The sequence below is a fragment of the Helianthus annuus genome, chromosome 6 (genome assembly GCF_002127325.2).
Source record: "Helianthus annuus cultivar XRQ/B chromosome 6, HanXRQr2.0-SUNRISE, whole genome shotgun sequence".
NCBI lineage: Eukaryota > Viridiplantae > Streptophyta > Magnoliopsida > Asterales > Asteraceae > Helianthus > Helianthus annuus.
The window spans coordinates 68729848-68744366 of NC_035438.2; the positions used below are offsets into that span (position 1 = coordinate 68729848).

Sequence of the window (14519 nt, forward strand, 5' to 3'; positions counted from 1 at the left end):
TTGTTTATCACCCTGTGTGAGCATTGGAAGCCCGACCACTAGCAGAATCATGGCATTACATCCCCGTTGAAAACAAGTGGTTGTAATGACGGCACCCTTGATTAAAACGCTTCTCCTTACAACTCTCATCAAATGCCTCACCCTTCCTTTTTATTACAGTCATACGACACGTTTTTTGTTCTTCAATCTTTGTTACTTGTTAATGTTTTATTTTTTTCTACTTTTAGAAAAATTTGACCACCTAACGACTGTAAAATGTCTCGTGTGATTGACACCTTAAATCCCTTAAATACTTTGGGTAAAATCTAAATTTTCGTTTCATACGGGCCGTATACGGTTATACGGCCCGTATACATCGTTCGTATACATTGTATACGACCAGGCAAATTATTTACATATGGTGTATACGGGCCATATATACCATGTGTAAATAAGTTTTTGGTATATGTTAATATTAGAACCCTTCTTAGTATATACATTTTTAAATTTCTGTCACTAAAGAGGCCGGTAGTTATATTCTTATATTGTGGACTTAAAAAAATGGTGTAAACACCCCAAAATATCATCTACCTTATCACTCCTCACACACCATAGAGAGAGGTCTGCGCAGAGCAACCTTAGCAGTTATGGCGTCTGCTACTTCTCTCTCGATACTATCTTCATCTTCTCCATTTCAACCCCACAAATTTAGACTCAACAACCTCCTCAAATTCAACCCAACAACAACACCATCTTCTTCATCTATCGAACAAGATGTCGGATCCCCAGATCGATTCCTACAAAACAATTCAATCGCAGATTACATGCGGTTTAAGAAAGGAGATTCCGGTGAGTTACAAACCGCCGTTGTTAGTTACAAGAAAAGGTTCCCCTGGTCTCTTCTCCACCCCCTTTTTCAGGTCTGTTTCTTTAATTGATTTTTCGGAAATAAGGTTTACCCATCTTGCTATTTACATACCTGTTGATGGTGAGTTTTGTTTTGGTTTGGTTTTGTAGGTTGATTTGGTTTCTACTATTCACATTGCAGATAAAGAGTAAGTTTGGTTGATATGTTGATGCAGAAATTATGTTTTGATATTAAATTAATATGCAGTGTGTTGATCAGATGTTGGATTATGTGTTCATGTTTTGTATGCTTTAGTCTGATTAGTTATGTTGCTCAAAGATGTTTTTTTTATCTGTTATAAGTTTAGCGGTTTCCGTTGTTAAATTTCTGTGATGAGGTAAACGCGTCAGGGGTGGCGTGGGCGCGCGTCATGTCGATCTGGGTCAAAGGACTGGATGAAGAAATTATGAAAAGTTTACTTGATAAATAGTTTTTATATGTAAGATAAAGCTTATTTGGTTGTACATAGATGTGTGACTCGTGCCTCAGCTCTTGGGACCAAAATGCCTTGGAGTGCCTCGCGCGTTTCTAAATTAAGCCCAAACTACTTAAAGTGGGTAGTACTTATTTGGTAATACTTAATGCAACAAAATAGGAAGTTGTAAATGATTTCAAATTCAACTTATGAATGTTTAGACTTTAGATATGTCAGTTAATATGATAAAAATGCTATGAACAGGTACTTTGCAACCTTACAGAAAGAGCTCGAGGCATATGATTGTGTGCTTTACGAAATGGTGACTAGCAGGGAAAGTTTAGAAAACCGAAAAAAACCATCTGCAGTAAGGAAAAACACAAACTCACAGACAAGGGGTTTTAATATCATAGGATTTATCCAACGCCAGATGGCTAGACTGCTTATGCTTGATTTTCAATTAGACTGTCTTGATTATGACCCTGAAAACTGGTACCATGCTGATCTCGACTTCGAAACGTTCAAGTTACTTCAGGTTTGATCTTGTTCATAAAGTTACAAACTTACAATCATTGCTGCAATTTGTAATTCATGTAAATAATTTACAGATGGAAAAGGGTGAGAGTTTTTTTACGTTTGCAAGAGATATGACTTTTAGATCAACAAAAGCTTTGGTGCAAGCCACTTCAATCCCTGAAGAACTTGGCCCGTGGAGATCTAAACTGTTGTGGGCCTCGCGTGTGTTGCCGATGCCGCTCGTTGGTCTTTTTTTCATCAGCAGTCTTTGTGCTGATGTGGGTACTGAGCCAGCTGATTATCCTGAACTAGAGGCGTTGTCGAGGCTTGATTTTGGGGCTGCAATGAAGGTCTTTTTGGCAAAAAGATTAACAGCCGAGTAAGTCTAGTTTCTTTGTTGTTTGATGCTCCATTCAATTGCAATGTATGGCTTTCTAACAATGTTAGTGTTGACTAGTAATCACATACTTATTTGAACCGAAAAGGTTTTTTGCATGGTTGTAAAAATCCTGACTAGGAGCCGATTAATCGATGATTAATCTCGATTAATCACAATTAATCCCGATTAATTCCAATTAATTCCGATTAATCCCCATAGGATACACATGCTAAGGACAAGAAATGTAAAAAGTAACCTAGGAGTTGGGAAAGACTTTGTGAAGATATCATGTCATTTAGGGATATAAATTGTACACAAAGATCTTTGTGAGCAACCCTTTCTCTAACAAAAAGAAAATAAACTTCACGTGCTTTTACGAGCATGCAAAATAGGATTAGCCGAGAAATAGGCTGCATCTAGATTGTCACACCATAGGATAGGAGACAAAGGTGCACCGACACCAAGTTCATAAAAAAGATCCTACATCCTGGCAAGTTCGGCAACTGTGTTACCAAGAGCTTTGTATTCAGACATGGCGAAGTAATGGGAAATTGTGTGTTGCTTTTGGGCGGCCCATGAGATAAGATTAAAACCCAAATTGATAGTTAATCCCTTCGTGGATCAGCACCTTCTTGTAAGCCAATGATATATATTTTTTTTGTTAGGTAATGCATAAATTGACGCACCTTGCTAACCACAAAAGGCGATATCGTCCTGAGAAAGTGTAACGTACTGATGAAAACTAACAACTAGATAATAGAAGACAACATTGACAAATAGAGATAGTGGGCTAGACATGGGTGAGAGCATAGGCTTTGAGTCTGGAAGACCAGCGTAGAAGCTCTATAATGTACTTGTTTTGAGAACATATGATGTTAAAACCTTGGGGAACAATATCAATACCCAAAAAGTAATTTAGGAAGTTGACGTTTTTTGGCACAAAACTTTAACCAGGTCGTTTAACGGCCTTGTTGATGGCTTCTGTGTTGTCATTGACATAGACAAAAGTGTTAAAAAGTCAACAAAGATAGGTATTAAAACGGAGCCTGGGAGACTGTAACTGGACTTGAGAAGGAAACTAACATGATCTTATGGGTCAATAAAACTATGAGAGTATAGAGAAGGAAGGTATTCTAAAGGAAGACATTCTGAATATCTAATTGCCTAAATGGTGGTTTATGTGTTATTGCAAGAGAGAGATCAACCCTGATAGTTGTTGATTTGACTGCATGGCTGAAAGTCTCATGAAAATCAAATGTGTCTACAATTCTATGTTATGGCCGGATTTCTAATTTCCCGGCGAGCTGAGGCACACCTAAGGTTGTGTTTTAGATCTTTGATGGTGAGAAGCGGTCTGTGTTGACTGCTATAGGGTGGGACTGGCTATTTTAGTACTCAGTGGGATGGCATGGCAGGTTGTATATGTGCTATGTGGCTAGGGGATGAGGGAAACTTGGCTCTGATACGAAGTTGAACACTAAGGGTTGTTGTATATTAATACTTGTGTATAAAAGGGTTACAATGGGGTTGTACGTGTAGGGTTAGATACTACACATGAGAACCCTATAGGCTATAATAATTTCAACTGTGTACCCTCTACGCTATAATAATTTCAACTGAGTAGACGTCTAGTCTAATATACCTTAATATTCTCATCATAGTGACCAAAATAAATAATCTCAAGGACCAAAATCATTACCATCAACATGGGCGGTTGTAGTTCTATGTTTATAATTCCCTAAGCTGCAAGAACAAACAAACAAGCGTACCAGTATAATCCTATTCATCGTAATGGATAAAGAGGTCTGGGGGCAAACCTTACCTCTATCCCACAATGGATAAAGAGTTTGCTCCCGCTGAGATCTCCGACTCAATTTTAATTTTTTCTTTTTTTTCTTTTTTACAATTTGGACTGTAGCAATCCATATAACATAAAATGTAAGATCAGCGCAAGCAACTATACACAAGTACTAATAATGGAAACTGTAAATTACTCTTTGGTTTTAAAATGTGCGTATGATGCGTGATGCGCCCGATGCACTGATGAGAGCGCATCACCGCAGCTGATGCGTTGCGTTTACGTGATGCGAGAATATTGCGCGCATTTCGCATAATGCGCTCTGATGCACGCAACATTGTTTCTTATGTTTTTTCCAGATGTTATGAACCGTGTTCGGTTTTTTTCAATAATTAATATCTTAGTATGCTTGAGTTGAACCAAAAGCACAACTCTTATCTTCTTATTACACCATTTGTTTTACTTTTAAGTATGTTTTTATAAGTTTTTATGTATAAATAATCTTTTAATATTTATTTTATAAAGAGCGCATCACACGCATTAGATTTTTGGACCAAACGCATCGGAGCGCATTATGCAATTTAAAACCAAGATTACATCTAACATCCATATAGCAAACCTAAGCTGCAAGAACACATGACAAAAAGGAATGGTTAGCATTCTTTTGAAATTTGTTTTGCAATTGAGAGGTGTGCTCGTTAATCGTTATGTGTATTTTACATATATGATATAACATCTGAGCTTATCTGATTCATTTGTAGTCCTTTTGTCTCATCCAAAATGTAACAGAATACGAGCCGACCACCTAAGATAAATGGGTCGATTTGGTTTATCTTGGGTGAAATAAAATATAGCTGATAGTGCATAATATCATTATGTCTGTAAGTTAAGAATGCTATTGAAATAATAATACTTGTAATCATATTAATCGGAATGTTATCTTTGTGTTCAGTTTCACACAGGTAACAGCAGATGTAGAGGAGAAATCAGTGATCATAGGTGAGCGAAACAGGGCTGCAACAGAAGCACTCAAAAACGCAATCGACAACGGCCATAACAAGATTGCCATACTATACGGTGGCGGGCACATGCCGGACTTGGGAAGGAGGTTAAAAGACGAATTCGACCTTGTTCCTTCTCGGGTTCAATGGGTAACAGCTTGGTCAATCAAGAACCGAAATCTAACAAGCAAGTCTCTACCGTTCTTGAAGAAACTGGCAGAAGTCTCAGGCTGGCCGTTAAACCGGTATCAAACACTGGCATTGCTCATATTTTCATCTGTTCTTGCGTTGGATCTGTGGTTCTGGGAACTCTTTTTCGGGAGCACAGTTAACTTTATTACACAAGCTGCATCTGGTGCTCTTCATATTGTTGATTATTCTAATTTAAGCTGATTGAACACCATGATGTAAAAGTTAAAACACAGTTACTGCATAATGTGAATAGTTAAAAGATTTATAATTTTAGAGGATAGAAATCATGTTCATATTTGCACTTAGTAATATTAGTAAGTTATAAGGGTTATTGTTATGTTAGTTAATAATTTATATTTAATTTGAGTTAATCATGAGCTACCAGAGAGACGAAAGGCATCTATTTTGCAGCCAATGATGTATAAGGACATCATCATCTTTGGCTCTCGTTCAATGTGAATCTATTTTTTGAAGTCATTGGCGAAGCTTGACCCCCTGTTTTTTTTTTGAAACCCGGGAGGGGGGGGGGGGGGGGCGCCCCTGCTTGAAGTCACTCCATCCGTCTCTTTGTTTGCATCAAAGGTAGCGTGTCCGAGCCACCAACTACGAGCTTGGCATCAGTTGAGGCTTAGGTAGCGTGTCCGAGCCACCAACTGCGAGATTGGCATCAGTTCAGGCTTAACAGATTGTTAACGTATTGGCATCCTTTTCCGTCCTCTTCTTTTCAAATGTCAAAGCGGATCTAGAAAATCTTTATAGGGGTAACGTTTCATGTAAAAATGGGTAATGAAATCGAAAAAACGTCAAATTTTTCCAAAATTTACACTACCACCGAAGCGTCAAGGGGTAGCGAAGGCTACCCTTAGTAACATGCTAGGTCCGCCCCTGCGGTCAAGCCTTAATAAACGGGTATAACAATCATTTTACAAAAAGTCAACAGATTTTTTAACTTTTCTTAACGTCAAGGACTAAACATGTTAAGATAAAATAATGAAAAGATTACCAAGATAGGTAATGTTGACCAAGACTTTTCTAATATAGACATATTTTTTCAACTTAGTAAGTTTAGACCAATCAGAAAGCGAAACACTAGTCTCACCCGATACTTTTTGGCACAAAAATTCATGTTTAGGAGGTACCTTTTGTTTAGACGGCAAGGTTACCTGGAGTTAGCCCACAAGGTTTCTCGAAGTCTATTTTGGACAAGTAAAAAAATGTGTCTATTTAATAAAAAAAACAAGACTTGTTGTGTAACAACTAGCCTATTAACATTATAGAGATAAGAAATAGAGATCGGGGAAAATGGATATCTTATTGATGTCTAAAATGGATTACATATACCTCTATTTATAGGCTTACAAGATGGTAGTTAAGTATATGGAGAGATGAGAGTTAAGTATATGGAGAGTCATAACACAAGTGGATAGTCACACAATAAATCTATACTATATTACTAGCAAGGTGCCCGCGCGATGCGGCGGGGGCGACACTTTGCATTGCGACACTCATTTCTGGTAGTTTTCTTATTCGTATAATATTTATGATAACATTATTGTGGTGGATATATGTCATAAGTTTACACATGTGTAAATTTTTTTTTCTTTTATATAAATTAATAATCAAAAGACAAAAAATATTGTTTTTTTTTGTATAAAAATTAATAATCAAAAGACAAAAAATAAAAGATAAGTTGTTACAATTGTAAAGTTTGTTTATTTTATTGGTTAAATTATAAAGTATAATTTTATTCTTTAAAGTTAAACTTTTTCTAAATATCCACATAGTACCCATCGAATAAACTTTAAGTTTAAAATTTTCGTTTTTATAAAAATAAAAAATAGTATTTTACTCGTAATTACGTTTTAGAGCTTTAACTTAAATTGTTAAATTTCGGTTTTTTTACAAATATAAAAAAATTATATTTTTATAAGATTTTAATAGCTGTTTTTATAAAAAATAGGATGATAAGAGTTTATATCTTTATTAACTTTATATCATACTAAGTTCAAATTTTTTAGTTACTAACTAATCTTATCTATATGAGTCTACTTTTAACTAATAATTCCTAAAAATATGCGACACAATCAACTACTATGTATCTAGTCAAGTTGGTAAATAATTATTTTAGAACTGACTAATATTATCTATAGCAATATAGTTGAACTTATAATTCCTAAAAATTTGCAACCCAGTTTAGAATTTATCTAGTAAAGATTGTAAATTTCTGGAGTATTTTATTTTTATTACTTGTTATAAAAATGTTTATAAAATAATTATTTTTTATTAACTTTATATCATAGTAAGTTCAGTTTTTTAGTTTAGCTTTAAATTTATTACTTTATTACTTTTTAATTAAAAAATGCAAATTATTAGATTAATATCCAAGAATAACTGCAATATTTTATAGTTTCAGCTTTACTATATCTAACTACAATATCTATTTATTACAACTTTAGGATATTAACTTATATAAGTTCAGTTAACTTATAAATTTAGGATATTAACTTTATTAATATGGTTAATAACTGCATTATATTAACACCAAAGATAAAGTTCAAATATAAAATAAACTTTATTCATACGTCTAGGTCAAACATAACAACTGAAAATGAAAAAATATATATATAAAAACACTTGATAGATTTCATATTAGACTGCAGGAAATCTGTCCGTTTCTGAATTGACAATCGACGTATTTTTAATCGGGTTTTCTGGTTTGTGCTTGAATCGACTGTATCTTCTAATTCCTCTTCTTTGTCATTGTTCTCAGAATCGTCTAAATTAATAACCTCACTCTATTTCCATTAAGAGAGTCTCTTGGATCTCTTACTTTGAGTCTCAAACTTCCGATCCCTATAAATGACAAAAATTGAATACAAAAGTTAAAAAAAGATTAAATAAACCTTAAAATTACATCTTCACTAAATTCACATTGAAGATTAGACTTGTATGGACTAAACATTGCACCATAAAAAATAATATCAATACTTTTATCACCATCATCCTGCAATAAAACACACATATAATAACATAACGAACATGTTAATATGAAAGATATACGCAAAAATAATACTTAAAACTAGCAAAATCAATACCTTACAAGCTTGTTCGACAAATGTGTTGTTTAAATTGGCATGTTCATCATGCAACTGAATCTGCAAATATCAAATAAGTTAACATTCACATAAAAGTAAATAAAAGAAAAAAATTATTCACTGCTGCGATATAACAAAACTGACATTTCGCAACAGTTGAATTCAGAACTCTGGATTCATTTTTTTAACTTTGTTTAGCAATAGATATAGGAGTGTCCTGCTATATTTATAGTAGTAACTATTTTTTTTAGATTTGCCACCCCTTTATTTAGGAAGTTTGTTGTGGTTAGTTTTAAGTTTTTATAAGATATAATAAAATAAAATGTGACACATAATATCTTCATTTTATGTTACGGTACTTTTAATTTCTTTTGTTTTTGTTTGCATAGATTGAGCCCATTTTTGTAGATTAGGCACATTAGATCACAAGTATTAATTACTTGTATATTAACGCATAATCGACTTGTACCTTTTAATCCGTGCGTCGATATTGAACAAGACAACTACCGAAACGTCGACAAAAATGTGTAGGTCGTCATGCTATCTTTGGATTTTTTTTAAACAGTATAGTTTATAAGATATGTCAAGATACGTAAAAAAATTATAAGTTTGTTATGGAAGGGTAAATTGTAACTAATTATCTATAATTTTGTTAAAACCTTAGGGATTTAAGTGTAATAATTTTAGGGGCTAAAAAATAAATAATGTTTAAAAGACCAAACTACCCTCATTTTAGGGGTCTTTCTATAAATAAAGAGGAGGAAAAGTTCTTATTTTTTGGATATCTTAAAATGCCCCTACCTCATGCATTATAATATAGTATAAATAATGCATGAGGCAAGGGCATTTTAAGATACCCAAAAAATAAGAACTTTTTCCCCTTTATATAAAATGAGGGTAGTTTGGTCTTTTAAACACTATTTATTTTTTAGCCCCTAAACTTATTACACTTAAATCCCTAAGGTTTTAACAATATTATAGATAATTAGTCTTTTCAAACACTAATTACACTTTAATCCCCTCGTCTTAATTACAATTTAGGGGGTGTTTGGGATTGCGTTTTCAGCCTGATTATTTGATTATTGTGTTTTGAAATCGTAAACAATCTATTTTGAGTGTGTGGTAAAAAATTAATAAAAAGTGATTTTTTACGTTTTGTAGAGTTCAAAACGTGATTATCCATAAGTAGGTCACCCCTTGCTGCAGGAAAACGTGATAATCCAAAATCTGATTTTTTACGTTTTCACTTATTTATTTTTTTAAAATATATATACTTGCCAAACACTCAAATAGTTGATTATCTGATTATTGTGATATCAAACAACATAATCAAATCCAAACAATGTTGATTATCTGATTATTGTGATATCAAACAACATAATCAAATCCAAACACTATCTTTCTGCAGCACGTTTTGTTACAGCTAATTATCTGATTCTGATTATTCAAAACGCATAATCTATTTTCAAAACTCAACCCCAAACACCCCCTTAATTCCCTCCACTTTAACAAAATTATAGATAACTAATTAGTAGTTACATTTTATCCCTCTGTAAAAACTAACTACCCTCACGATTTTTAAACAATCATAACTTTTTGTATGTTAATATTTTTTTAAATTACACTATAAAAACGAGTATTTTATTCTCTTTAATTTGAGTACGGTATTGCTATAGTTTTTTCAAATAAAAAATTGATATGTTACGTGATTAACAATGTCTAACGGTAAACAATAACTGAATCGTTAACCGAAACCAAACCAAAAACAGAAGAAACGAACCGAACTCCATAAAAATGAGCATTTTATTCTCTTTAATTTGGATTCAATATCTTTATAATTATATTTTTTAATTAATAAAAACTTGATGTGTTTGTTTAACAATGTCTAGAGGTGAACAATAATTGAACTATTAACTGAAAGCAGACGAAACCCAACCTAAATCAACCAATAACCGGAAACCAAATTGATAAAAAATCGTTTATTGATTTTTGTATCCACAAAGGACCTAAAATTAATTAAGCCGAATCATTCATGTATACTATTATATAATAGAGACTGAAATAAGAATTATTTTAAGAGTTTTTCAACTAATTAACATGTTAAAACCCATTATCTATCTCTTATACTAAAGCAAAATATTGTTGACTTTTTGACCTTTGATGTGGCAATGCTCTTTGGCCAGATTATTGTTTTTTGGGCGGCATTTTCCTTTCTCTCATTTCTTATTCAATTTCACGAGCGCTTAATTCTCAGTCAATAGCTCTTTCCCTCATTCTCTCTTCTTTCCAAAATCACTTCAAAGAAACCCTAAAACCAGTTGTCTGCCGTTCAAGCAACAAGGTCAGTTTTCTTTGGTCTTTTGGTTTACATGATTCTCCTATCTTAATGCTTTCATTATATTTAATTTTGTAAAAGAGAAACAAGAGAGAGATGGGGCAGATGAGAGACGCAGACGGGAGATGGTCATCTTCTCCGACGACTGGTGTCAGCGATAGGGCTTTCTTAGTAGCCAGCGACGGCGGTGGTTCCAAAGTGGTTGTTGTTGTTGTCATCGGTGGTCAGCAAAGGGTGAGATCTGTCTTCCATCGACTAGGGTTCCGCCATGAATCACTGGCGGCAACGAACATTGATTATTGACATAGTCCAGTCGATATCAACTTCATGCTCTGTGACTCTGAGTTTCCAATTGAAGGTACAATTTTAGTTGGTATAGTTTTTATTTTGGTTGTTGTTCTAATTTTACTTTTACAAACTAAACCGAATGGTAAAATAGTGTGATAAAAATCTTTGTGTTTGATTAAAATATAGAAAAAAAAAACTTGAGTTTGGCATAACTTTATCAGGAACAAAATGGCACTTTAGTTCCAAGAAGCTTGAAGAGATATTAGCAAAACTGATTCACTGGTGGTGAGAATTCGAAGTCTAATCATCTAAACAAGATCCATTCCTGCAGTAGCTAGTGAAGTTATTGGCAAACTACCAAAGGTAATCAGTGAGATGAAATTAGAGATGACAAGTTGGAAAAGGTTGTCCTCTGTTGAGTTAGTAAAAAATTGTATTTGAATGTATGTTATATTTTTTTAAATGGATCTGTATTCTGTTTCTCACATGATTTCCCTTGCGTTTTACGAAATGTAGGAAAAAATGGTGGATGGAGATCAACTGAAACTGGACATATAATTGTTACTACAGTTGGAGGTAGAAATGGTCCCGAAGACGGTATTCTACAATCTCTTTTAAAGGAACCACTAAGTTTGTTGATGAATCTACTTTGGAAATCAGTGGAAGCATAATGAAGTTACTTTGGATTACTTTTCCTTTGGAATAAGATGTGAGTTGTTGTTTGAGGTTAGCCGACTTTTTAAATCCAATGATACTTATAGATTTGCGGCATTCTTATAGATTTGCTAGAGTTGGACTTTGATAATCCTATCACGTTATCACAAGTCTGTTTTGTTCTTACAGATCTTCTACAGTTGGACTTGATCTTATTGAAATCAGGTTAGTTACCGATAGAAGGATTTAGGTATTCATAGGTGATTTCTTTGATTTAACGATTTGTTTTTAACTAGATTTATTTATACTAATCTGATTTAGTAAAATGTATTAATGTATAACCTCTTCAGATACCAAGATGTCATTTTAAGATTTAGCACCTTAAAAGGTATGCAACAAAAATCCTCCTTTACTTTCTATTATTATCACATCTATCTGATTTTTACTAATAAAATATGTTCATACTTCATACACTATTCAGGTTTTATCAAATGCATATGTAAGAAAAAACATGGAAGATGATTTTATTGAACGTATGTGGCTAATGGGGTTGCATTCACAGAAGGTTCAAGAAGAGTGGTAGATGATTCAGGGTTAAAACTTGGTAACTTTAACCTTTTTCTCTCTAAGCAAGATTGTTGTGTTGGCTAACGGGTCAAAGCTGGCTGAGTTGGCTTACGGATCAAAACGGGCGAGGTTTGTTAACCTGTCAAACTTATAGGTTGGGTTGACCAACGCCACACTTTTTGTTAAACATTTTCTACAAAATCAGTTATTCTTACATATCCTTCTATTTTTTTTGCATTTTGTATGGATTTGTGTTTTTGTTATTGATAATTGGTTGAAGAACTAACTTATGATGAAAGAACGCGTAGGCTATGATGAAAGAAAGCGTAGGCATAATTATTAAGAGGTTAAATTCTTTGAATTTTAGGTCTTAAGAGACTAAATTATGGACTGTTAGCATTAGGTCATCTATATAATGGGATATTCGGTGTTCCTTTGTTGGTTATCATGCACAAGTCGCAAGTGATCTTTAGCATTAGGTGTTTTTATGTGTTTGTAAATGGAAATTTGTTAAAAGATTAACATTAGCATCAGGTGTTACTAAATATGCAGCTTATTTTTATGTATTTTATTTTATTTTTATGTTTTGTACGATTTCAATTGTCCAACCCGTGTACCACACGGATAAGATGGTGGGCCCGGTTGATTTTGACTAAAGCTTATAATATGGCCCGATTGACTTCCTGTTAAGTGGTATATTGCTAAGGATCTGCCAAACAATTTGTTGAAGCACATTACCTTAGAAAACGAGTATAATCCTATTACCAATAGCGGGGACTATATATTTGGTTGTGTAATTTGTTTGATGTTTTGACTTTTTTAATCCCACTTTTGGTTTGGTTATTTACATATTTTATTTAGTTGAAGTTAGAATAGGGATTGCAAGTGTTGAAGATCTTTAAGGAGGAGTCTAGCATGCAATGCATGTTAGACGATTTTAATTTCTATGAACATCGTCAACAGAGAATTCAAGAAAAGAAAACAACATTAGTTCAAGACACAGGTTTGGTCTATATGCCTAACCACTGCATTTATCCATATTTTTTAAGTAAAATTTATAAAATATTCACTTTTTATTTGTTTTTTTTTCTATTCACTATTCAGATGTAGGAAGGAAAACCCAAGGAATGAATTAAAGTAGAGATTGAACCACCAAAATCATATGAAACTTCTCTAAGATCTGTGAAGGTAGCTACATCGAAAGTACATCGAAAAGTATTATTGCTAATGGTGTTACTAACGGTTGCTAAAGCTTTTTGGCTGAAAAGTATTATTGCTAATGGTGTTACTAACAGCTGTTAGGAAGTTGCAGTGCCCATCATGGGGTCTGAATAGCAGCAAGAAATAGTTGGCCTTAATAGCAGCAAGAAAGGACGAAGATCAATGTGATTGATATCCTGATGTTTGTAAGAGAGCATAACATGTAATAGTTTATTTGTTTTGCACACTAATGCATTGATTGAGCTATCATTTTTTGTTGAAATTTGAGTTGAATGCTATAACAATTAGAATTGCTCTTTGCAATCTTACAAAAATGATGCAGGTGGTTCTTAACAATAGAAAGATCAGGTGGAAGTAGTTTGCACATCTGTGCATTAATATTCTTCAAAGAAATAGGAGGTGTGAAAAGTGTGTTGCTTAGAAGTGTGACAACTATATAGAGACGTCATACGGTGTAATATTTTTTGTTTTTATTTAATCTTTCATTATGTATCGAGATATAACATTTAAGCAATATTTAATTATACTCATTGTTATTTTATATATTTTTGTCAGAATCATATATTTAATTGTTTCCTGTGCTGACAGATCCAATGAAGCTTGCGCTATGTATGAGAAGCTGCAGTCTCACCCAAATGTGGGCATGAGCAATAAAGCGCGGCAGTTTGTGTTCAGCTTCCAAATGTCTTCAAAGTTTTTTTTATTATTATAAGTTTATTACAAATTCAGCTAAATGATGTTTACAAATGTCTCCTTAAATTGAAATGGGATGGTAACTTACTGTATGTTAGGCAACTTATATGTATATTTTAGAAATCTAATTTTAAGTTGATACATCATGAGTTTTCATATATTCAAGCGCAAAATATAGTGGTATGTTGTGATTTAGTTCCGACATGCTTCATAATGCTTTATGTTACCTTTTCATTCTAAAGTTTTGTTTGGTGCTTTAATATTTGGTGCATAAGGTATCTATCTGGCGACCCTTAGACGTGAAGCCTAAGTTTTGGAAAGACCTAGAACAAAATGATGATCTACATGGGCTTCAATGCCAGTAGATATTATATGTTAGTGTTAAACCATCCGCGAAACTCGCGGGATCTTAGACTAGTTACGTATATAGTAAAAAAGGTCAAAAAAGCACTTGATATTCCCTGATTTGAATCCATATG

At 33.5% G+C, this 14519-nt stretch overlaps 1 protein-coding gene and 2 long non-coding RNA genes across 3 annotated transcripts; all 3 read left to right on the forward strand.

Annotated features, from left to right (window-relative positions):
* The first annotated feature begins 497 nt into the window (after positions 1-497).
* On the forward strand, positions 498-5524 carry LOC110865588. Its single transcript, XM_022114881.2, has 5 exons — positions 498-899; positions 997-1034; positions 1566-1836; positions 1910-2196; positions 4947-5524. The coding sequence occupies exons 1-5, from the start codon at positions 627-629 to the stop codon at positions 5386-5388; spliced, it is 1311 nt and encodes a 436-aa protein (XP_021970573.1). The 5' UTR covers positions 498-626; the 3' UTR covers positions 5389-5524.
* A 5175-nt stretch (positions 5525-10699) lies between these two features.
* Positions 10700-11784, forward strand: LOC118479916. Its single transcript, XR_004861510.1, has 4 exons — positions 10700-10975; positions 11127-11268; positions 11422-11614; positions 11749-11784. It is a non-coding gene; the product is annotated as an uncharacterized LOC118479916 (long non-coding RNA).
* Positions 11785-12701: 917 nt separating this feature from the next.
* Positions 12702-14161, forward strand: LOC110864041. The gene is made up of 5 exons (XR_004861511.1): positions 12702-13129; positions 13231-13314; positions 13462-13549; positions 13670-13746; positions 13936-14161. It is a non-coding gene; the product is annotated as an uncharacterized LOC110864041 (long non-coding RNA).
* The last annotated feature ends 358 nt before the right edge of the window (positions 14162-14519 follow it).